The 25,124-nt window shown below is 44.4% G+C and overlaps 1 protein-coding gene across 5 annotated transcripts in view; it reads left to right on the top strand.

Moving 5' to 3' along the window:
• Nucleotides 1-19,243: 19,243 nt before the first annotated feature.
• The window catches only part of GLIS1 (GLIS family zinc finger 1), a 223,730-nt gene continuing 217,849 nt past the window's right edge, over nt 19,244-25,124 (top strand). For all 5 annotated transcript variants that reach the window (XM_049110431.1, XM_049110433.1, XM_049110434.1 and 2 more), the window contains exons 1-2: nt 19,244-19,318; nt 20,389-20,702. In XM_049110431.1, coding sequence (XP_048966388.1) covers nt 20,432-20,702 — 271 coding nt within the window. In that variant the 5' untranslated portion in view covers nt 19,244-19,318; nt 20,389-20,431. The remainder of the gene's footprint in view (nt 19,319-20,388; nt 20,703-25,124) is intronic.

Consider the following 25,124-nt stretch of genomic DNA (forward strand, 5'->3'; position numbering starts at 1 on the left):
CAACAAAAGCAAGAGACCGTAGAATAGACCCATAGGGGCTCCAGATTTAATTAGAGTTAGAAGGAGACTAGTTTGGGGATCCCTGGGTGGCTCAGCGGTTTGGCGCCTGCCTTTGGCCCAGGGCGTGATCCTGGAGTCCCGGGGTCGAGTCCTGGGGTCGAGTCCCGTGTCGCGCTCCCGGCATGGAGCCTGCTTCTCCCTCTGCCTGTGTCTCTGCCTCTCTCTCTCTCTGTGTCTATCGTAAATAAATAAATTAAAAAAAAAAAAAGGATTTTAAAAAAAAGACTTGTGTAATTAAATTATTTTATGTATATTAAGTTTTTATTTTAATTCCAGTGTAGTTAGCATACAGGGTAATATTAGTTTCAAGTATACAACTTAGTGATTCAACACTTCCATACATCACTCAGTGCTTATCACAAGTGCATTCTTTGATCCACACCACCTGTTTAACCAACCCTCCTGGCCTCCCCTCTGTAATCAGTTTGTTCTCTATAGTTAAGAGTCTGTTTCTTGGTTTCTCTCTCTCCTCTCTCTCTCTCTCCCTCTCTCTTTTTCCTTTGCTCATTAGTTTTCTTTCTTAAATTCCACCTATGAATGAAATCATATGGTAATTTGACTTTCTCTGACTTGTTTCACATAGCATTTTACACTCCAGCTCCACCATTGCAAATGGCAAGATTTCATTCTTTTTAAGGGATGAGTAATATTCCATTGCATATATGTACTACATCTTTTTTTAAAACCATTCATCTACAGATGGACAAAGGCTGTTTCCATAATTTGGCTATTATAAATAGTACTGCTCTAAACATAGGGGTGCATGTCTTCCTTTGAATTAGTGTTCTTCTATTCTTTGGGTAAAGTAGTGTGATTGCTGGATCGTAAGGTAGTTCTATTTTTAACTTATTGAGGAATCTCCATATTGTTTCCCACAGTGGCTGCACCAATGTGCATTCCCACCAACAGTGCAAGAGTCTTTTTCTCCACATCCTCACCAACACTTGTTGTTTCTTATGTTTTTTACTTTAGCCTTCCTGAGAGGTGTGAGGTGATAGCTCATTGTGATTTTAATTTGCATTTCCCTGGTGGTGAGTGATGTTGAGCATCTTTTCATTGTCTGTTGGCCATCTTCTTTGGAGAAATGTTCATGTCAGAAATTTTTTAATAATTATGATTAGTATGTTCATAAGATTAAAAAATGAAATTTTAATTTGTTGGAGAGCTAGAAACTATGTATATATGTAGTAGAAACCACTCATGCATATAAAACTATATCAATACATATATATAGATAATTTGAAAAAGCACCACAGAAATTCTAGAGCAGAAAAATAGAATAAGTGGGATGTCTGATTGGCTCAGTGGTTGAGCTTCTGCCTCCAGCTCAGGTCATGATCCCGGGTCCAGGGATCAAGTCCCAGATCGGGCTTCCTGTGAGGAGCCTGCTTCTCCTCTGCCTATGTCTCTGCCTCTCTCTGTGTTTCTCATGAATTAATAAATAAAATCTTAAAAAAAGAAAAATAAAATAAAATGTAGAAGTCAGAGAATAGATAGGTTTACCTGCAGATTAGCTGAAAAAAATGACTTGAAAGATAAGTCAGAAGAAATTCAGAATAAAGCAGAAAAGTCAAAAGTATTTAAATACAGAAGACAGGTTAAGACAGATGATATATTGAGAAAATTTGCAAGTGTAATTGGAGTCCTGGAAGGGGAGGGAGACCTAATGGGCAGAGAAGTTTTGAAGATTTAACAGCAGAGAACTTTCTGAAATTGTTGACATCAAGCCACAGATTAAAAAAGCACTATGAACCCGAAGCAGATAAAATAAAGAGAATACACACTGAGATACATCATAGTAAAAGTGCTAAAAACCAAAGACAGAATCTTAAAAGTAACCAGAGGAGGGAAAAAAAAAAAAAAAAAAAAACCCACTTTGAAATGAGCAACAGCTACACAGCTAACTTCTCAACAAAAACAACTGAAGACAAAAAACAAAAAACAAAAAAAACAAACAAAAAAAACAACCTGAAGACCATGGAATGCTAATTTTAAAGTGCAGAAAGAAATCTACTAACCTAGAATTCCATACCCAGCATTAATCTATAAAAATATGAAATAAAAATGAATGAACAAAAGCTGAGAGATTTCAATAGATCACAATAAAGGGAAATTAATAGGGGTGCCCATGTGGCTCAGTCAGTTAAGTGTCTGACTCTTGATCTCAGCTCACAGCTTGATCTCAGGGTTGTGAGTTCAAGCTGTCTTGGGCTTCATACTGGGCATGGAGCCTACTTTAAATAAATAAGTAAATAAAAGGAACTTACTTTATAAAGGTGATTTTTTTTTTCAAGGAGAAGAAGGAAGGGCAGTCAGAAGAAATTAAGAACAACGAAAAAGGTAAATATGGCATATAAGTCAGAATACTTGGGAGTTAAAATATCCTAGTGTGCCTAAGTAGCCCGGTGGATTAAGCATCTGACTCCGTTTCAACTCAGGTCATAATCTCAGAGTAGTGAGATCAAGCTCGTGTTGGGCTCCACGTTCGGGGGAGTCAGCTTGAGATTCTCTCCCTCCTCCTCTCCTTACTCCGCTGGTGCTCACTCCCACTTTTGCTTGTTCTCTTTCCCTCAAATACATACATACATACATAAATTCAATCTTTAAATATATATTTCCTAAGGTCTTCACATTGGAAAGAGAGCAAAAGTGCCAGCAATAGACTTTGACATAGTAAAGATGTGCACTGCAACTTAAGGATCGCTGCTGAAAGAATAGTGAAAGTTTCAAGTTCAGGCAGGAAAAACATGGAATACCAAAATATAATATGAAAGAAAGTAAGTGGGGGAAAAAGTCTACAATAGGCAGGAAGAAGAATGCACATAGTAAGATGTAGATTTAAAGCCAAATATGTCTGTAATTGAATTAAATATAAATGGACTAAATCAAAACACAAAGATTACCGAACTAAATAAAAAACAAAATTCAACTGCTTGCTGCTAAGAGCCACATCAAAACATAAGGGTAGATATGTTGAAAATAAAAGGATAAACATGCAAACACAAAAATGCTGATCTAGTTGTGTTTTTTTTTTTAAAGATTTTATTTATTCATGAGAGACACAGAGAGAGGCAGAGACATAGGCAGAGGGAGAAGCAGGCTCCCCTCAAGGAGCCCGATGTGGGACTCGATCCCAGGACCCAGGATCACATCCTGAGCCACAGGCAGAGGCTCAACCACCAAGCCACTCAGGTGCCCTAGTTGTATTAATTTTTGACCAAGTGCACTGCAGGCAAAAAAAGTTAGCAGAGGTGAGGAAGGGCACTTCACAATAAAAGATTCAGTTCATGAGAAAGATAAAATTCTAAATGTTAATGTACCTCATAACAGCCTCAGAGTATCTTCAAACAAAATTATGGGCAAAAGATGAAGAGGCACTTTTCTTTTTCTATCCACGAAGTTGTTATTTATATTCCAGTCAACATACAGTGTTTTTTTTATTTTTTTATTTTTTTAATTTTTATTTATGATAGTCACAGAGAGAGAGAGAGAGGCAGAGACACAGGCAGAGGGAGAAGCAGGCTCCATGCACCGGGAGCCCGATGTGGGATTCGATCCTGGGTCTCCAGGATCGCGCCCTGGGCCAAAGGCAGGCGCTAAACCGCTGCGCCACCCAGGGATCCCAACATACAGTGTTAATAGTAGTTTCAGGTGTATAATATAGTGATTTAATGCTTCCATACAGCAGGTACTTATAAAAGAAGGGTGTTCAAATGGCTTATGAGAGGCGGTAGGTATTCAGCACCGTTAGTTATGAGGGAAATGAAAATTTAAATGATACTGACATCCCACAACACACCCATCAACAGGGCTTAAGAAGACAACTCACAATGACAGGTGATGAGGACGTGGAACAGCTAAAATTCCCCTAGATTTGCTGGAAGGAGTGAACAAATGGGCAATAACTACTGAAGCCAAACATATGCCTACCCTAGAATCCATCAGTTCACTAATTGCCATATGCCCAAGAGAAATTAGGGCATGTTCCCACCAAAAGTCATTTATTAAGGATGCTTGTAGTGGGAATTTTCAACATAGCCCCAGACTGGAGACAATTCAAATGTCCATCATTATAGTAGAATGGACAAATGTGCCATTCTTTAAAAAATATTTATATGTTTATTTTCAGAAATGCAGCAGGCATAATTTACTTTCAAAGTATAAAATGAATATTATTAAAATGCATATATTTGACAAATTTGTGACACTCTCAATACTGATTCATACATATATACTAGGGTCAAATTGTAACAGTCTACTTGTGTGCAATCCCAGAATACACACACACATGCACAAAGTCATGATGACAAAGTCCATATAAATGGTTAATCATTGAGTTTGAAATTTCTTTCCACTATGGCAGTCAAACACCACGTTACCAGGACTTTTCTCCTGGAAGAGTATGGATCTCTCCAGCTGTTTAGTCTAAAGAGACACAGTAATGGAAGGTATGTTTCTCAATTAACCAACAAATATTTACTAAATGAATATTATACAGATGAATGTGCTGTACTTTTACAATACGATTTTATGCAGCAATCACAAGAATGAACTATTGCTGTGTTAATGTGAATGAAGTTCAGAGACATAATATTCAGCCAAAGAAGCCAGACACAAAAGGATATATGCTGTGATTGCATTTATGTGCATTTCAAGAACAGGTAAAAATGTTTTCATCCTAAATCAGAATAGTGGTAATGGGAGAACCTGGCAGTGTATTGACTTGGAAGGTCATGAGGAAACCGAAAGTGCTGAAAATATTCTGTATCTTGATTTGGATTACATGGGTGTATGCATATAAGCATTCATGGAACTATATATGTAAGATTTCTGTACTTTATACCATAATTTAAAAAATACATAAAAATGGACAGAACCACTTAAAAGGAGGAGCAGACAAGTCCACAGCATCATGAGGTATTTTACACACCTCTCTTAGTGATAGGATAAGTGGATTTTAGTAATCAGTAGGGCTGTAGAATGTTCGAATGACAGGATCAGCAAACGTGACCCAGTGGGCCCTAAGGAACATTATACCTAACAACCAAAGAACATGCCTTCTCTTCAAGCTTATGTTGAACATTTACACATCTGGCCAGATGTGAGTCCATAAAGCAAGTCTCAAAACATTTCATAGGATTAAAATTATTTAGAGTATGTTTGACCATAAGACAGTTAAGGTAGAGATCAGTTAAAAGTGATAATTAGAACACTCCATGTTTGGAAATTAAGAAATGCACCTTAAAATAGCACACAGGTCAAAGAAACCTTATGGGTGGGGAAAATGATTTTATTTATTTATTTAAAAAATATATTTTATTTACTGATTCATGAGAGACACACAGAGAGAGGCAGAGACACAGGCAGAGGGAGAAGCAGGCTCCAGGCAGGGAGCCTGACATGGGACTCAATCCCGGGTCTCCAGGATCAGGCCCTGGGCCAAAGGCAGGCACTAAACCACTGAGCCACCTGGGCTGCCCGGAAAAATGATTTTAATCGGGTGATCATGAAAATACATGTTGACACTTAGGAGATATAGCTAAATGCCATGCTTAGAGGGAAATTAAGTGCATATATTAGAAAAGAAGAAAGCTTAAAATCAGTGAGCTAAGTACCATCTCCGAAAGCTAGAAAATGAATTTAATCACTTTAGTCTTTGCCACTTCTATACCGTTTCAGTGCACATGTGGTAATGTATTATAATTTCCAGTTTACTAGCTCTCACTGGAAACTGCAATCTAGGAGTTCCTGGGGTTTGGGGATCCTGTCTTATGCCTTACAACCTCAGTGCCTGTATTAAGTACCTTGCATGTGGTTGATACTTGTTTGAACTGACTTGAGTTCATCACCAGTGCCTTTGGGCTTTTAGAAACCAGGGTGTCGGACTCAAGTGTTTGCAAAAGCCAGACAGATGACGTGATGAGCGAGGCCTACGGGATGGGGAACCAGCAAAGCAGAGAGCTCTCGCTGCGTCTGGAGGGAGGACTGTCCCTGCTTGGCTCTGGTTGTCTCTATGAAAGAGTGTTGTCCTGGGAGGACTAGATCTCCTCATTTATTTATAAGAAGGCAGAAATTCAGATTTTTATGTGAAACCTCCATTTTTAAAGTGTTGGAAACGAGTTAATTAAAAAAAAAAAAAATAGAGCATGTCCAAACCAAACTACATGACCCTATGCTGCTGGTTTGCAACCTCTGTCTTATTTCACACCTTAAGCATCGGGGATATGTTTCATGTCTCAATATCCCAGCCAACAGACTCTCAAGTAGCCTCTTCCACCAAGTATACTTCTGCCTCAAGAGAAGGGTCGTAGTGGTTTCCTAATTGGATTTCTGGGTCCTATCTGTAAGAAGTTTGCAGCATTCTTTAAAGCCTTCTTTGTAGTTGGCTGTTTACCCCAGCTGAATCAGACATGTATTCCCAAAGATTTTTTTCCCCTCCTTTTGTTGTAATATTCTTAATGATGCATTCTGACTTTTTCACTCTGTTTTCTACACATTTGTCACCACTTCTGCTTTTGGATCTTCATGCTGGAAAATCTGAGGCTTACATGGAAGATTGATTTTTAATGCCCCTTGCGTTGTTTTTCAGCTGTAACATTTGCATGCAATTATGACATTTTAAAAATAGAGACCACGGGGTTTGAAAAAAAAAAAAAAAAGAATCTTCTGGGCGGATGAGCAAATGGAAAGGCCGGCCTTTAATTTTGTTAACATCCCAATTACATCGTGGTAACCCTTGTGACGATTTCTGTCCCTTGTAATGCAACACCTGGTTTTTGTTCCAGGGATAGGGACCAAGCCTGGCTGACTCAACCCTTGCTCAATTGTGAGAGTTGGCTGGAAAGTTCGTGTTTCCCAGTGGCCAGCAGAGGTCACTATTTCAAAATTGTTAGAGGAGAACCGTCTGTGGTCCTTACCATTTCTCATTCGTTTTGGGGACGTTTTTTTCATAGTACTGATAGGGGATTTCTTTTTCATATTTTTCTGTATTTTCTAAATGTTCTTTAAAATTTGTTTATATATATATATTACGTTTAATGGTGCTGATGGCTTGAGCAGGCTTCTATAGATAGATGCTTCTAGAGTGATCACTGCCACCATTTTTTGAGCACCTGCTAGGTGATGGACCCTGGACTGAATGCGAATTACCTCTGATAGCCATTTATCTGCCAGGGTTGTTGTAACCTTTACCTCAATTTCCTGGAAGAGGGGCCTGAGGTGAGAACTGAGACGATTTGCTCAAGGACACACAGCTAATAGAGACGGGATTCAGATGCAGGGAGGTCTGTCTTCAAAGCCAGGCTCTTAGTTTTCTTGGGAGGTGTGGTTTTTTTTTTTTTTTCTTTCCTTCTTTCTTTTTTCCCAAAGAGGAATATTTTATCATCTTGAAGCAACAATCACCAAGAAGGTGAGAGGAGTATGTATTTTTGAAGCAAAGCATTAGAAATAGCTTGCTATTTTTCCTTTGCAAATTTTAGCCTGTGATTTTCTTGAAGAAGCTAGATTTGATTCCTGGTCTTCTTTGAAACAGGGAGCCTTGGTGTTCGGTCAGGCTTTGCTCCTTTGCCTGGTGAAAACAGAACATTATAATACATTGTCTCCAAAAATGTCTCAAGCTTAAGACTTATTCAGTGAGTCAAGTTTACTAAAAAGATTTCTTATTTCAATTTATAAGTCCAATGGAAAACTTCCTAACTTTGGAAATACTGCTTGTGAATGAAAAGATAAATCTGTTTTAGCAGACTTTTATTTATTCATGTTTTAAGACATGAATAAGTCACCAGGATTTTCCACAAAGCTAGAGAGTTATGAGAAGACAGCTGTGTTCATCACCAGATAATGAGTGGTCAGTTTGACCCCCCTGTTCCCACTGAAGAGGTCATGTGAGAACAGCAAGAAAAGGCTTTGTATCTTTTGGGCTGCTCTAAAAGGACACTGGGTTCTGGAGTCAGTCTTATAAATTGGCCTGGCATACTGCAGTCCATCATTCTTATTTCAAAATTTTTAATGTTTTTGCGGTTGCTATTAACTATAATAATAAATAATAACGATTATTATTATTATTAGAACAGAAGACCGTATTGTCCTTTTAGATCTTCTTAATTAAATAATGAGATGGAACTGGTTTATTTTCTTTGTCAGCAAATATTTAACACGTTTTCACAGGGATAACAAGGAACTCAGAGTAGCCAAACTAAGGCTCCGGTGGAGGGAGATAGACAGGGAGTATAAACAAATGTCACATGGTGGTGAGTACTCTGAAAAACAAGCCGGGAGTAGATAGCACAGTGGGATGCTGTTTTAGGTGGGGTGGTTGGGGAAGGCCTTCTCCGTAAAGTGATGTTTGGCCAGAGGCCTGAATGAGGTAAGAGACGGAATATGTGGATACCTGAAGTGAAAATCCCAGAAAGCAGGACTCCAGAATCAGAGTTTGATATGTTCAAGAGCTAGCAAAGTGGGCAGAGTGGCTGGACACAGTGGGTGAAGGGAGGTGAGGGAGGTGGGGTCCGAGACGCAGGAGGGGACCAGGCCTGGGTAGGTTACAATGAGGACTTTGCTCTTACTCTGACTCAGAGGCATTGGAAAATTCTGAGCAAAGGAGTAACATGGGCCCATTTATGTTTGTAAAAGTTCAATCTGAAAAAAAAAAAGTTCAATCTGGCTGTTCTGTGCAAAGGAGACTGGGGAGAGGGTTTAGCCGCTAAGAATGAAGGCAGGGAGACTAGTTAGGAGGTTGCTGTATCGTCTGGTTCTGCTTCCCTGCAAATACAGTGATGTGCTGAAGACCAGTGAGAGCAGCTGCCTAGTAATGAGAGTGACGATGGGGTAGAAGTTAGTGGGCTGGCAGGTGCTGTTGTTTGCTTCCAGAAACCACCATCAAGGATGAGGAATCCTTGGGCCACCCGGGGGAAGTTCCAAACTTGAAAACTGTTACTTCCAGACCCTGGGCTGCTCCCTTCCTTCCCATCACTCCCATCTCCCAGGTTCATCAGGTTTCCTTCCTAAGTAAAGCTGCATTTAGCCACTTGGGTCCATCCCCACCCACCTGGCCCCCAGCATCCAGGCGCCCCAGCATCACTTTCTGGGACCTCTCCTGACGATTCTAACAGCATCCACACTTGTCTCTTTCTCAATCCACTTTCCAAACAACAGGTAGAATGGTATTTTCAGAACAGATCTGATCATGTCAGTCTCCAGCCTAAAATTCATTAATTTTGGATCCAGCCCTTTCCATTCCCCAGGCTCATCTGGGGCCTCCTCCCGCCCCCCCACCCCCGACTTGGTGGCTTTCAAACACTGCTCCTTTTTTGCCGCCTGGAAGGGATCTCTGTTCCTCTCATCTCAGGGCGTTAGCACACACTTGACCATCTGCTGGAAAGCTCTTCCTCAGCTCCACAAGTAAGGATTTTGTGTCCTCCGAGATGCCAGATGAATCGTCACCTCCTCGGGGAAGCCTTCTGTGACTTCATCAATCCTCCAACTCCTCTGCCCACTTCACAGCTTCTTATCACACGAGCATTTCTCCTTTAGGACCTTATCTTTGCTTGTTTGTATGATTCCTGTATATGCATTCATGTGTATGATGATTGGCTGAATACTTTGTGTCCACCACCAGTCAGTCGAAAGTTCTGTGAATCTCTGGCTCCTTAAGGACAGTTCCTGGGCATGGTAGGTATTCAATCAATATTGTTGGATCAAGATGGAGGTTACTCTGGATACACTACTTCAGACCTCTCTGAATGACTTTCTGAAGGGCCTGTACATCCTTTAGTAATTCATTCATTCACTCTATTAACTTATGCATGTATTCAACCATAATTCACTGTGTGCATGGACACCAGGCATTGTGCTCGGTACTAGAACTAGGGTGGCACATAAAACAATTCCTGCCCCAAAGAGCCAGAGGGCACTCATAAGGCTTTCAGCTTGGAGAGCAACATGGTTGGATCAATGATTTAGAAAGACTCTGGCTATAGGGAGGAGCCCCAGGTGGGAGCCTGGTCCAGTGTTAGACTAGAGATGATGAGGCCTGGTTAGGGCCACAGTGTGGAGATAGAAGAACATGAGAGGCAGGAGTCACAGGCCTCAGAGTCTAGATGTGGGTGGAAGAGAAAAGGAGCCTAGGATAACCCCTAGGATCCTAACTTGGTGGTATCATCATCCATGTGAGAGAAAACAGAATGAGGAAAGGAGAAAGGAGAGAGCGTGGAAGAAATTAGCTTAGGAGACGTTAGCTTCCCAAGCCATTTATTAGCTTCTATTTTTAGAGAGAGTCTGATTAACCTGAGGTTTCCTTCAGAAGAGACTCTATTTTTAGGAATAACCAACCCGACTCTATCATGGTGCCTTCCTCCCCTACACTGCCTTATTCCAGGTCGCAAATCTTTTCCAATCCTTAACTCCCGGCCATCATTGATCTGTTCTCTATAATTTTGCCTTCTCCAGAAGGTTACATCAATGGGGTCATACAGTATGTGGTCTTTTGAGTCTGGCTTCATTTACTTAGCATGATGCTTTTGATTCACCCTTGTTCAATTCTGTGTTATTTGCTGAGTAGTACTCCATTCTGTGGATTTACCACAGTGAATCTGGTAGGCAGCTGAGAAATTTTTGGTTTTCTGTTTTTGAGGATTACAAATAAAGTTCCTAAAAATCTTCATGTACAGGTTTTTGTATAAACATAGATTTTCATTTCATACTGGGAATGGTATTGCTGGCTTGTATGGGTTGTATGGTATTATGATTAACTTTATAAGAAAGTATCAGATTGTTTTCCAAAGTGGTTGTACCTTTTTGCATTTTTTAAAAAGATTTTATTTGTTTGAAAGAGAGAGAGAGAGAGAGAGAGAGAGCACGAGCAGGGGAAGAGAGAAGCAGAGGAAGAGGGAGAAGCAGATTGCACAGAGCATGTCACACAGGGCTCAAGTGGGGCTTGATCTCACAACCCTGAGATTATGACTTGAGCCAAAATCAAGAGTTCGTCACTTAACCAACTGAGTCACCCAGGAGCTCCTCTTTTTGCACTTCTACCAGCAATTAATGAGAGTTCCAGTTGCTTTACATCGTTGCCAACATTTGATATGTTTGAATTTTATTTTTAAATTTTAACCATTCTAATGGATGGGTAGTGGTATACTAGTGTGCTTATAATTTGCATTCCCTGATGACTAATGATCATGCACTATTTTTATGTATTTATTTTCCATCTGCATATTTTCTTTGGTGAGGTATCTGTTCAGATGTTTTGCCCATTTAAAAACTTTGGTTGTTTTTGTTTTGTTAAGTTGTAAGGGTTCTTCATATATTCTGAGTACAATTCATTACTTGAATATATGATTTGCAAATATTTTCTTCCTGTATGTTTGTGGCCTGTCTTTTCATTCTCTTAGTAGTTAAAGTGGCTTTTGCAGAGCAAAAATTTTAATTTTTGATCAAGTCCAATTAACGTTTTTTTTTTTCCTTTATGGATAATGCTTTTGGCATCATATCTGCCTGTGAGGTTCCCAACAATTTTCCCAGTTTTGTGGTCATCAGTGATTTCAAATTCGCCAATGTAACCATGCTTCATTATCATAGTTAGAAACTGGACTATGACTCTGGAGCACAGCCTAAGAACCTGGTGTTTGCCTCTCTTTCTGGCATTGTTAATATTCTTGAGAGCATCTGCCAGGACATTCATGTGTACATTATGGTGGCATGGAAAGGTGGCGGAAGGAGGATGGGCATTTTTTTTTTCTAATGGCTTATTGCTATATATATAAATATGATGGATCTTTCTTTCTTTCAAAGATTTATTTATTTATTTATTTATTTATTATTTATTTATTTATTTGAGACGGGGGTGGCGGGGGCAGAGGGAGAAGCAGGCTCCTGCAGGGAGCCCGATGTGGGACTCGATCCTGGATCTCCAGGATCACGCCCTGGGCTGAAGGCGGCGCTAAACCTCTGAGCTACCGGGCTGCCCTATGATGGATTTTTCTATATTAACCTTGTGTCCTGCAACCTTGATAAACTCATTATTTATAAGTTCTAGGTTTTTTCTTTTTGATAGATTTCATGAGATTTTATACATGATGATAACGTTGCCTCCCAATAGAGAATTTCTTTCATTCCAATCTGTGTATTTTTTTCCTCTTGCCTTAGGACTTGCTAAGGACCTGCAGTGTGATGTCAAATAGCAATAGTGAAATATCTTTGTTCTTAATCTTAGGGGGAAATCATTCAGTCTTTACCCTTACACCGTACTGTAAATGTGTGATGTTAGCTGTAGGTTTTGTTTTTGTAGACTCCCTTCATCTAGTTAAGAATGTTCCTTTCTATTCCTAGTTTAAGTTGATTCTTTCTTTTTCAATCATATATTAGATTTTATCTAGAACATCTTTATTTTTTTTTTTTTATCTAGAACATCTTTAATGGCCCTTTATGACTATGTTCCATATTGGGATTCTTCAGGAGTTTTTATTTTGTTTTAAAAAGAACATCTTCAAATAAATAAAATGAGGTCTGGAAGTGGTAGGAGAAGTATGTTGAGTATTTCATTAATCATCATTATCACCTCTCATTTTCTAGTTGATTTGATCTTTTTTGACCTTCTCATTGAGTCTCCACAGAAGCCTTGGTGGGTCAAGTACTGTCATCCTTATTTGGTAGGTACAGTATCAGGGAAGCTGGGATGGTGACTTGCTAATGTCCCTTAGCTTGACAACACCAGAGCTACAACCAGTAAAGAAGTCATTTTATGGCCTGTCCTCAATGAAAGCCCCAAACCACAGAGAAGTAAACCCAGGTTCTGGACTCAGGCAGACAATCTTCAATTTTAATTAAATTAAAAATGTTATTGCAGTAAAATGCATGTAACATAAAATTAACCACTTAAAAATGAGTAATTCAGTGGCATTTAGTACATTCACTATGTTATACAACCATCACCTTTATCTAATTCTAAAAAATTTTCATTAGCCTAAAAGAAAACCTATAGCCATTAAGCAGACAATCCCCATTGGTCCCTTCCCTTAGCTCCTGGCTACCACCAATCTCTTTCTGTCTCTATGGATTTACCTATTAAGGATATATCATTTAAGTGGAATAATAAAATATGTGACCTTTTGTGTCTAGCTTCTTTCACTTAGCATAACATTCTTTTTTTTTAACTTTTATTTATTTATGATAGGCACACAGTGAGAGAGAGAGAGGCAGAGACACAGGCAGAGGGAGAAGCAGACTCCATGCACCGGGAGCCTGACGTGGGATTCGATCCCGGATATCCCGGGCCGCGCCCTGGGCCAAAGGCAGGCGCCAAACCGCTGCGCCACCCAGGGATCCCCACTTAGCATAACATTCTTGAGGTTCATCCAAGTTGTAGCATGTATCTGTACTTAATTCCTTTTTATGGCTGAATGGTATTCCATTGTGTGGTGTGTGTGTGTGTGTGTGTGTGTGTGCGCGCGCGTGTGTGTGTGTGTGTATATATATATATATATATATATATACAGTTTTTTTTTATCCATTCATCCATTGATGAACATTTGAATTGTTTCCACAACAATGGAATATATCTAGGAGTGGAATTTCTGGGTCAGTAATTCTATGTTAATTTTTTTGAGGAACCATCAAATTGTTTTCCACAGTGGCTGAACCATTTTATATTCCTATCATCAATGTATGAAGGTTCTAATATCTCTACATCCTCATGAAGGTTCCAATTTCTCCACATCCTCACCAACACTTATTACTTCGTTCTGTTTTTTTTTTTTTAATAGCCACCCTAGTGGATATGATTTTGGTAATTTTGATTTGCATTTCCCTAATGACTAGTAAGTTTGAACATCTTTTCATGTACTTGCTGGCCATTTGTATATCTTCTTTGGAGAAGCGTCCTTTGCCCATTTTTTTGACTTGGTCATCTTTTTGATATTGGACTATATGAGTTATTTATATATTATGGATTCTAAACACTTATCAAATGTATGATTTGCAAATATTTTCTCCCATTCTATAGCTTATCTTTTCATACCTTCATAATGTCCTTTGATGCAGAAAAAAATTTTAATTTTGATGAAGTCCTATTAGAAAAAAAATTTGTTGCCTATGTTTTTGGTTTCACATCTAAGAATCCATTGCCACATCCAAGGTCACAAAGATTGCCCCCTTGTTTTCTCCTAAGTATTTTATGGTTTTCAGCTCTTGCATTTATGAAGTTGATCCATTTTGAGTTACTTTTTTGTAGATGGTATGATATGGAGATTCAACTTCATTCTTTTGCATGCAGTCATCCAGTTGTCCTAGCACTATTTGTTGAAGAGACTATTCTTTCCTCAATGAGTGGTCTTGGCATTCTTATTGAAAATCAGTTAACCATGGATATATGAGAGGCAGACACTCTTAACTGAGAACTTTGGCAAATCACTTAATTTGGAGCTTTTACTTTCTCACCTATAAGACCGGAAAGACAATCTCTTTCTCTCAGAGTTTTCAGGATGAAATGAGATCACATATGGAGAGTGTCAGCCATAACCCACCTGGCACATAGTAGGTTCCCTAGTGAATGTTAATTCTTCTCTTGCTGCAAGAAATAGAGGCAAAGTAAGCAGTGTAGCATTCATCACCTCTATTCCTTCTCCTTTTTTCATATATCCAGGACACAAGAGACCCTTAGATACACAGAAATGTCTATTTTTGCCTCAATCATTTGCTGTGTATATGCTTATAGTCCTGGACCAAGAGTGAGGGAGGTCATGATAGCTTAAAGAAGTGCTTAGCTTGGGGCAGCCCCGGTGGCTCAGCAGTTTAGCACCACCTTCAGCCCAGGGCATGATCCTGGAGACCCAGGATCGAGTACCATGTCGGGCTCCCCACAGGGGAGCCTGCTTTTCCCTCTGCCTGTGTCTCTGCCTCTCTCTCTCTCTCTCTCTGCGTCTGTCACAAATAAATAAATAAAATCTTTTAAAAAAAAGAGAAGTGCTTAGCTAGAAATGCAGTCAAGCAAATGAAGTAGTAGTCAGTCTCTAATAATTCAATCTGCATTCCATAAACATTTACCTAGTACCAACATTGTGCCAGAATGTGTTCTAGGTTCTGGAGTTACAAAGGCAAAAGGCTGCCCCTTCTCCCAGAGAGATCTCAGGCTGAAGGAAGAGACAGACTGTTAAATTGGTAGTTATAAAACGGTATAATATAAGTTATGAGATAGAATGAAGTAGATTGCTGTAGGAATGTGCAGGAAGAAAATAATTCTAGCCAGAGGATTTCAAGAAGGCTTCTGGGAAAAAGTGACACTCGAGCTGGGTATCAAACAATTCATAAGAAGGACAAGCAAGAAAAATGTTAGCATAGGAAACATCATATACAAAACTATAAATATACAAATATATGTTCTGGGTTCTAGGTGATGCAAAATATTCTAGGGTGCTTGGAACACAAGATAGGGCTAAGTGGTGGAGTGAAAAAATTGTTTGACTTCACTTAGGTGGCTGTTGGGATCTATTAATGATCACTATCTTCACCAGGGAAGTGACATGGTCAAATCTATGTTTTAGAGCCTGAAAGAGAAACCTGTATGGAAAATGGATGATAGGGAAGAGGATAAGTCTAGAGGCAAGAAGAAGAATTGGGAAGAAATGTAGTGGGGTATTAGGTGGATTCATGGTGAATCAAATATGGGAATGTGGGAGAGAAGGGACCTAGGATGCCTCAGACTTCTGACATGGAGGACTTGGCCATGGGGTCTGCTAGGTAGATACAGGAATGAGGAGCTAAGTCGGAAAAGAAAACATGTTTGCTTTTGCAGATGGCTCCAGATGGAGATATCCAAGTAGACAGGCTGTATGTGGGAGTAGGAGGGCAAAAGCAAGTTTGAGCTGGAACACTGGTTAGTATTAAAAACACACATTATTGTCTGGCCTGCTAAAGGGAGAAGTGGATTTTACTTGTTTTGCTGTGCTTTGTTCTTGACAATTAAAATATTAATGAGTTTCATTTTCATACCAAAACTACACAGGAAAAAAAAATACAGCTCATAGTCCTACTGCTCAAGTAACCCCTACTGAAAGAGAGGAAGGATAATACATATTCTTAGAAAAGGCAAACAGTTCAGAAAAGTAAAAAATGAAAAAGTACCCCACAGTCCTTTATTCCCTTAACCACTGTTAACATTTCCTTACATTTCTCTCTAAAGAAAAAAAACTGCATGCACCCACTGGATTTTGTATATCCCCAAAGGGGTCCTGCAATATACAAGTGTTTAAGAGGTCTATTTAATGAGCAGATTAACCTTCGCATTGCTTTGTCAGGCTTTACAAACTCATCTGTCCTGGTGGGGTGGAGCTGTGAGCTCAATGGGGGAAGGCCAGGATCTCCATTTCCTTAGCTCAGGTGTGGGGGCTAGCTCAGGGGAGGTGCCCAGTAAAGAATAAGTGAATGAGCCATTGCTGCATCTTGGAAATTTGGAGAGCCTCTGCCTGCAGTTACAGTTGATTAAGTGACTTATTCAGTAAGTGTTTCCAGAGTCCCAAGTGTGCAGTGCTGTGTGTGTGTGTGTGTGTGTGTGTGTGTTGGGGGGGGGGGAGGAGAGGGGAGGATTCAACTCCAGGACTCACTGAAGGGTAGAACTGGAAAGGCCAGCCATCTTCTTCCAACTGTCTTGCTTTTTGAGGTGGAAACTGAGGTTCAAAATGAGATTATGATTTGCTAAAGCCACATGGCTTGTTGGCAGCAGAGCCAGCCCTAGAATTCAGCCCTAGCAGTGTGTTGGAGGGCTTGGTGAGCTACCCTTGCTCCTCTCTACCTCTTCTCCTCCTACCATAAAAGTAGCAACAAGTCTCCACTCCAAATCCCCAGACACACACAAGACTGAGCTGCCCTATGCAGCCCTTGGCCTTTGACCTGTGTGTAATGGGCAGGTTGGATGACATCCTCTGTCTATTAGAGGCAGCTGGTTGATATAGAAGTGAGAGCACCAGACTGGGACTTAGGAAGTGGGGATGCTGGTGCCAGCTCGGCCACACCCACCATATGGCTGTGGGCCAGTCACATCCTCTCTCCTTTGAATGTAGGGGTGGGTGCGACTAAGTCTCCAAGGACCTTCTTACCAGTATCTAATTGCGAATGCTATGTGTAACCAATAATAGGAAATCAGATTTTAGAACTTTATGACTCGGGATCCCTGGGTGGCGCAGCGGTTTGGCACCTGCCTTTGGCCCAGGGCGCGATCCTGGAGACCCGGGATCGAATCCCACACCGGGCTCCCGGTGCATGGAGCCTGCTTCTCCCTCTGCCTGTGTCTCTGCCTCTCTCTCTCTCTCTCTCTCTGTGACTATCATGAATAAATAAATAAAAATCTTTAAAAAAAAAAAAAAAGAACTTTATGACTCTAAAAGCCTGGTTTCCCAAGATTCTAGGGATGCTGCTTGAGGTCTCTTACTCTTTGCAGAATGTCTATTGTGAGACCTGACCTATTGTGTCATAGGGACAGGCTGCATATACATTTTTCAGCTTGAGGCCAAGGGCAAAGAGACCAGACACCCTACTTTCAGAGTGTGTGAAGCCAGATAGGTCCCTTGGGGTGGCCTGAGTCACCAGCAAACAGTGTCCTGGGGGTGGGCTGAAATGAATACAGGTTACCTTGGGGGTCTCCTAGAACCCTTCCAGTAGCCCTGGTGGATAGTCCCGCCCAGGTGAATAACTCTGCTTTTTACAGAAGGAAACTGAAGCTCAGAGAAGGGACCTGAGCCACTGCAGCTAAACACCCTCAGACTGTTCTTTGGGTGGTGGTCTTTCGACGCATTGGACAGGGCTTGGAGAGACACGGCTGGCTGTGAGGGAAACCCAGAACACAGGGGAATCGGGTTCCAGGCCGGGAAGGAATTTAGAGGAATGGGTCTCAATCCCCAAGGCTCATTAAGATCTCCTGGGAGCCCCCTAACAATCTAGGCACTGGGGCCCTGCCCCCAGACAGATTCACAGGTTTGATTAGAATATTTTCTAGTTGAGACCTGGCATTTGCTGTTGTCCTTTTTTTTTTTTAATTAACATTTTCATTTTTTCAATTTTTAAAAAAAAAGTCAGTTCTAGGGATCCCTGGGTGGCGCAGCGGTTTAGCGCCTGCCTTTGGCCCAGGGCGCGATCCTGGAGACCAGGGATCGAATCCCACATCGGGCTCCCGGTGCATGGAGCCTGCTTCTCCCTCTGCCTGTGTCTCTGCCTCTCACTCTCAAGTAAATAAAATCTTTAGAAAAAAATTAGGGGCGGCCCGGGTGGCTCAGTGGTTTAGCGCCGCCTTCAGCCCAGGGCCTGATCCTGGAGACCGGGAATCGAGTCCCGCATCGGGCTCCCTACATGGAGCCTGCTTCTCTCTCTGCCTGTGTCTCTGCCTCTCTCTCTCTCTCTCTCTCTCTCTGTGACTATCATTAAAAAAAAAAAAAAAAAAAGTCAGTTCTACATCCAAGGTGGGTTTGGAACTCACGACCTTGAGATGACGAGACGCATGCTCTACTGACTGTGCCAGCCAGGTGCCCCTGTTTTTGTTCTTCTTTCAACTTTGGAGTTGGGCACCCTCTAGCCTGGGCTCTACAGCGAAAAACACCGCAGAAACCAAAACGCCGAAGAAGCCAGGTCCGACATCCCCGGTTCTCGTCCCAACGCTGCCGCTGACCGGCGCTGAAACGCGTGCAAGGTCTCGAGCGAGCCGCGGGGACTCTGCGGCCCGACTGTAAAGCACTGTCACAGCGTTACCTCCGCGTGCAGGTCCCGCCGGTCCCGCGTGACGAGGAGAAAACTGACCGCGGGGAAGGCAAGGGTCCGGCCTCGGCCGCGGGGACGGGCGGGGACACAGCCTGGCTCTCCCGGCGCCCCGTGCGCTCCGCCGCCCGGCCGGCCCAGCTCCGCCGACGCGCCCTGCCTCTCGGCCCGCGGCGCCGCCCTGCCCGCCCGGGCGGCCGGAGGGCAGCGGGCAGCGCGGGGCTCGGCGGCCGCCGCCTGTCAAACCCTCCGCCCAGCCCCGCTCGCCGCCCTGCCCAGGCCCCGGGCAACGGAGGCCCCGCCCTCGCGCCGCGATTGGCCTCCGCGCGGCGGCCGCGGCGAGCCAGTGGCCGGAGAGGCTGTCGGGCAGCCCGGGCCCGGCCCCGCCCCGCCCCGCCCCGCCCCCACCCCGCCCCGGGATGCCGCCCCTCTGGACGCGGCGGCAGCGGCGGCTGCGGGGGCTGCGGCGCCAGTGGAGGCGCGCCGAGCCGTGCGCCCCGCGAGCTGCAGCCGCAGCGGCGAGGTGAGAGGGGGCGCGGCCCGGGACCCGGGGAGGGCGGGCGCCGGGTCCGGGGTCTGAGCCTAGGGTCCCCGGGACGTTGGGGTCCCGGCAGCTTTGGAACGGCGCGGGGAGCGCAGCGAGGGGAGGAGGGTTTGGGGGCCCCGGGCCCTTGTTGCAGGAGGGATGACGGCAGGGCCCAGACGCTGCGGACGGGGCCCCAGCGCGCGTGTGCGCGGAGTGTGAGCCCGCGGGGCCGCAGCGTTGCCCAGCGTCGGAGCGGGTGAATGAGAGGAGCCGTACGTGTGGCACACGGTGTCCCCAGTGTGCCTCTGCGGGGGCGTGTGGTATGCGTGGGAGCCGGCGTCCAGGGGCGTTCCCGATCTCCGCGGGTTTGCGCGTGCGAAGGGTCCATTTTCTCTGCCGCGCGTGGGAGTGTGCGTGTCTCTGTGTGCTCGTGATGGGTTCGTGTCGCGGGAGTGAGCGCCCGTCGTCGGACCCCCCCAACCGGCCTCGGCGGTCGTGGGTAAGTGTGGGAGGGGCTGCGCCCCGGAGCGGTGGGTGCGCAGCCCTGGTCCCTGCGCGCCGCCGGGTCCCCGAAGCGCCCAGGGAGGCGCGCAGCCCCCGACCCACCTGGAGTAGCCTCCGCGGCGTCGCCCGAGCCCGGCCCTGGGAATCCGCGTTGCCGCCCGCGCCGGGTCTCACGGGGTGACCCCGCTCAGGCGCTCTCCCTCCTGCAGGCCTCAGTCTCCCCATTTCTTTGGGGACGGCTGGAATCGGTGGCCGCGGATTTGAGCGGGAGGGTGCGCGGGCTCCCCCGAATGCGCTGCGGCGGCGGGTGGGGGGGCCCTGGACACATCAGAGGGGGGAGCGTGAGCCCTTCTGGGCCAGGAAGGGGCTTTTGCGCGATCAGGTGGGTTTGTCGGGTTAAGGGAAGTGTGGTGGAGCTCACCCATTTTAGAGACGGGGAGTACGTCGAGGGGTGGTGGTGACCGGCCCCAACCTCCCCCGGGACTCGGGACTCGGGACTCGGGACTCGGGACTCGAGGGGGCCCTTCGCCCTTTCTAACGCGCCCGCTGTCTTCCCTCCGCAGGAGCCCGGCTCTACCCCCCAGCGGCGCGCCCTGCGCTGGCGCCATGCACTGCGAGGTGGCGGAGGCGCACTCAGACAAGAGGCCCAAGGAGGCCCTCGGCGCCCCGGGTCCAGGCCGCGGGCCCTCCGGCCTCGGCGGCACGCACATGGCCTTCAGGGTCGCTGTGAGCGGCGGCGGCTGCGTGGACGGGGGCCCGCGTGACCTGCTGCCCCGGCCGCCCGCGCCGCTGCCCTGCGCCCACGACCTCCTCCGCCCACGGAGCCCCCGAGACTATGGTCCGTCCAAGGCCGCCGCCGCCGCCGCCGCCGGGAAGGGTAAGTCCGGTCCCGGTCCCGCCGACGTGCCCGGCTGGCCTGGCGGCGTGGAGAAATCCGGGCTGCCTGGCCTGAGCACCGCACTCCTTTGCGGGAATTCTCGGGAGAACTAGGTGGAGCTTTCTCTCCTGTTCATCACTTTCTCTCTCGGTGTTTGGGACTCGGTTGTCCTTATCAAATGATGCCTGTTTAGGAAGCATCTAATCTAAACTCTGTAAGCCTATTTCGGAGGACCTATGTGTATAGAGAGTCCAGCTTACGTGATTTTGCTTCTGTGAATTTCTGGTAAGAGTTGTGCGAAACTTACAGAATCTTGTGAATTAGGGCGAATAGCAACTCGAATATCACAGGCATATTTGGAAATATTCTGATCATGCTAAGAGCAAAAACCAGAGGCCTTCAACAAGACCTCTCCCCTCTTGGAATCTCAGTTTCCCCATCTGTCAAGTGAGGAATTAATTTTGTCAGATGATTTCTGGAGTCCTGATGGAAAATTTTATGAATCTGTGATCCAGCCTGAGTCAGTATCTTGACTTTAAAAAAATGGCTTTTCGAATTTGAAGCTTCAGAAGCATAATATGTGATCAGATATTCCTTTGCAGTACCCATCCTCTACTCAGTGACGCTGGTGGGTGTAAGGTGCAGGCTGCAGTAGGGTTTATGGGCTCAAAGTCAGCGATGATGCGGGCATTCTCATGAACCTGTTCTCTCATCACAGTTAATTATTATTGAGCCATTATTTATAAGTTTCATGCTGACAGATAATTAACTAGAAATTAGGGAAATTGTTAAGATGCAGTGTTGTCCTGCCATCCTCCCCTCCCCCCCAACCTTTTCTCTCTCCCTGAGAGAAACCAAGGCTTGGGATTTCATTATTTCGGCTTTTAGGACCTCTTGGTTCTATTTCTAGGTGATTCTCAAGACAGAAAGTTTCTTTTGGCTCTATAGACATCACTCCTTTAGCATTAGCCCCAGCAACTTAGAAAACGTAGAGCGTTTGGGTTTTAGAGATGAGAGCTTCTTCTGGGTGGAGAATAACCAACTTCCCAGTTCAGGCACTGGTAAAATGAAATGAAAGGAAACAGTGTTTTTCTCTTTAATGAAAACACCTGACTTTGTAGGAGAGTGCTATTTTCTTGTCTCATGTTCAATGTCAGCCTCTACTCCAACAGAGAGGGACTCTGTTGGAAAGGTAGACACAAAACAGTGGTTTTAGGGTATTATTACTAGGATAGGCGTATGAGGTTTTCTTTACTGGGGAGAGAGGAGTGGTGCGCAGCAAGACATGAGTAATATCTGCTGCCCTGAGCTTCTTGGCTTGCCCTGCTCCACATACAATCCTCCCTTAAACAGATACCCTCATACAACGTTTTAGGTTTTAAAAAAATCATAGCTGTCCCTGAAGATCGATTTCTCTGCAGACCTGGTGAATGGCTCTCCTAAACATATCTTTGTTTGGAGCCGTGGTTAGAGACCTCTCATCTGGGTGCTTTGCATATGATCTTCCTATTTCCATTCTCCTAAACCCCAATTATCTTTATTCATACTCCTCTTCCCCCACCAATGTCTAGTATATGAAATGTTTAACTCAAGATTGTATTTGGGAAGGACAAAGGAGGGTAGAAAGGGATGGGAGGAACAGCCTCTTTCTTTGTACCCTAACATGGTTGTTCTGGTTAAGCATTTGTAAGAGGCTGCCTTTTTTTTTTTTTTTAAGATTTTATTTATTTATTCATGAGAGACACACACACACAGAGAGAGAGAGAGAGAGAGAGAGAGAGGCAGAGACACAGGCAGAGGGAGAATCAGGCTCCCTCTGGGGAGCCTGATGCGGGACTCGATCCCAGGATCCAGGATCATGACCTGAGCCAAAGGTAGATGCTCAACCACTGAGCCACCCAGATGCTCCTTCTTTTTTTTAATTAAATTAAATTAAATTATTTATTGATGAGAGACACACAGAGAGAGGGGCAGAGACCTAGGGAGAGGGAGAAGCAGGCTCCTCACAGGGAGCCTGATGCAGGACTCAATCCCAGGACTCCAGGATCACACCCTGGGCCAAAGGCAGGCGCTCAACCACTGAGCCACCCAGACGTCCCTCAGATGCCTCTTCTAAACTGTTTTCTATACAGTCTCCCTCCCGGCTGGTGGGGTAGAATTTATCACACCCCTGTGAAAGATAAGGAAATTGAGGCCTGAGAGAAGAGAAGGTATCTCCTATTATAAAAGGCCGCCCCCTGATCTGGGTGGGTGTTCTCTGGCCAGCCTTTGCTCACTGACCTGGGCTTGAAGAAATTGCCAACCTGGCCTCTCTCCTCAGCAAAGTCTTCCTCACAGGCCAGCCCCTCAGTGGCCGGAGATGAAACCAGCTTCCCCACAGAGCTTCGGCAGTCTTCTTAAAAATGCCATGAGGAAGCTTCGGCACCTCTTACTACCCCTGCTCCCACCCAGATATTCCCTGGACCACGTAACCCTCTTGAACGTTTGGTGTCTAGCTCCAGATCTTAGGTTTATTGGAAACACACTCAAATACCTATTGAAAAATATTTATTGACTCTGCCCTGTGGCCTATGATCTGTGCGAGCTCCGGGGAACTCGCTCACTGCCTGAGCCTTTGCCACCCCACCCATTTGTAAACTTACCGTGAGACTGACTTTGAAAGACTGGGGAGAGCTTTAGTGCAAGGGCCACCTCAGGGCCTGCTTATTGTGGGGTTACTCTTGTGATGCCTTTAAGGTTCTCCAGCGTCTGGCTTTTCATTTGCATGAGAGGTAATGATGCCTTCCTCCCAGGGTGAATCAAACAATGGCTGTGAGAATGCTTTATAAACTAAAAAGGTAGGAGGGGTCACTTTTATTAATTCATGCCAAGCTAGGGTAAGTGATACTTGAGATAAAAGGGGCAGGGAAAAGAGGGAGAAAGGTTTGATTTTTAAAATGTTGAAGGTGAAGCGCACTCACTGGTGCACTGGCCAGGGGAAGCTGAGAGGAGCCAAGCTTCAGGTCTTTTGTGGCCACGGGGTGCCCAGTGAACGGGAGAGAGAAGACAGTATTGCTTGATCTGGGGTCGGGTTTCAGATGATTTGCCTTCTGCTTCAGATAGACCCTAAGCCGAGAAAGGAAGCGAGCCCTTGAGTCTCACGGCTTCTCCATAAATGCTGGGGTTGTCTGTATTTCCAGATCTGGAGTCAGGAGGCACTGGGGATGGTACGACGTCATGGACTAACATTGTCATCATTTACAATAAGAATCACGATCTGTTTATGGCAGAGTCCCGTTTATCCAGATTCCAAGCAGCTGGAAAGGCCAAATTACCAGATGCTGCATTTTTCTTTCTTATTATTAAACACCCAACACTGTGCGTTTGGAAGTTCCTGACAAGGAAAGAAGGTAAACATCTGGGCTCTATGCAGGCAGACAGCTTTGTGGCGATGGCCTGATGACGCTCGTGCCCCGTGCACAGTGCTTTACAGTTTTCAGCGTGTGTTCCCACACATTCTCTCATCTGCTCTCAAGCCAGCTGTACTCTGCCTACCTTGTGGGCTGCTCGGAGGGAACAGATGTAAAGTGCTTTGCAGTCTTGAGAGTGCTGGGCAGATCCTGGCTATTATTGCTGTGGTTCCCATTTTATAGATGAAGATGTTGAGGTTCAAGGATGTGCTCAAAGCTACAAGCAAAAAGCGATAGTTTGTAAGCCTTCGGTTCCAAGTATTTGAGTCTGGTTCTACAGCTTGTACCTTCTACATGTGTATGTTGGCGACCAAGAGCTGGCGTACGGAATGGCCTCCTGAATGTTCCCAGAGAACTTAAAATATTTTTTGCTTTTGGTATTTCTTCTGTCTTGACTTTTTGGAAGTGGTACCTGTGCCATAGTTAGAAAACGTCTTAGTTTACCATTTGTCCAGAGTTGCTGTTTCCAGACTAAACCAGAGAGTGAGCTCACTATTTAATTTACAGTGACTCTCTGGGCCCTTTACACCACGTCCTGAGACTGGACACGTCCTAGCAAAAAAAAAAAAAAAAAAAAGAAAGAGGCTGACGATCATGACACACGTGGACACTGTCATTGGTAAACAGACATCATGACATAGCCATAAAGTAGTCAATCTTCTAACTTAAAAAAATAGTTCATATATATATTTTTTTAATTTTTTTTTTTCCTTGAAAAAGGAAATCAAAATGCAGTTGCAGTTTGTGTGTATGGGCATTAGGGGCTGGCGATGGTGGAGAGTAAACAACAATGGTCACCGTGATGTCCAGGGGAGGCCTAGAAGGGGCTAGCGCATCCCTAATAGAAAGGTATGAGTTATTTTGAAAGCATTTACCCCCTCCGGCTCTGGTGGGCAATTTGCTTGCATTTCATCCATTTTAAAGTGCTGGTCCTGCGATCCGGAAATAATCAGATCCAAATTTTTTCGGTGCT

The sequence above is a fragment of the Canis lupus genome, chromosome 5 (assembly GCF_003254725.2).
Source record: "Canis lupus dingo isolate Sandy chromosome 5, ASM325472v2, whole genome shotgun sequence".
Lineage (NCBI taxonomy): Eukaryota > Metazoa > Chordata > Mammalia > Carnivora > Canidae > Canis > Canis lupus.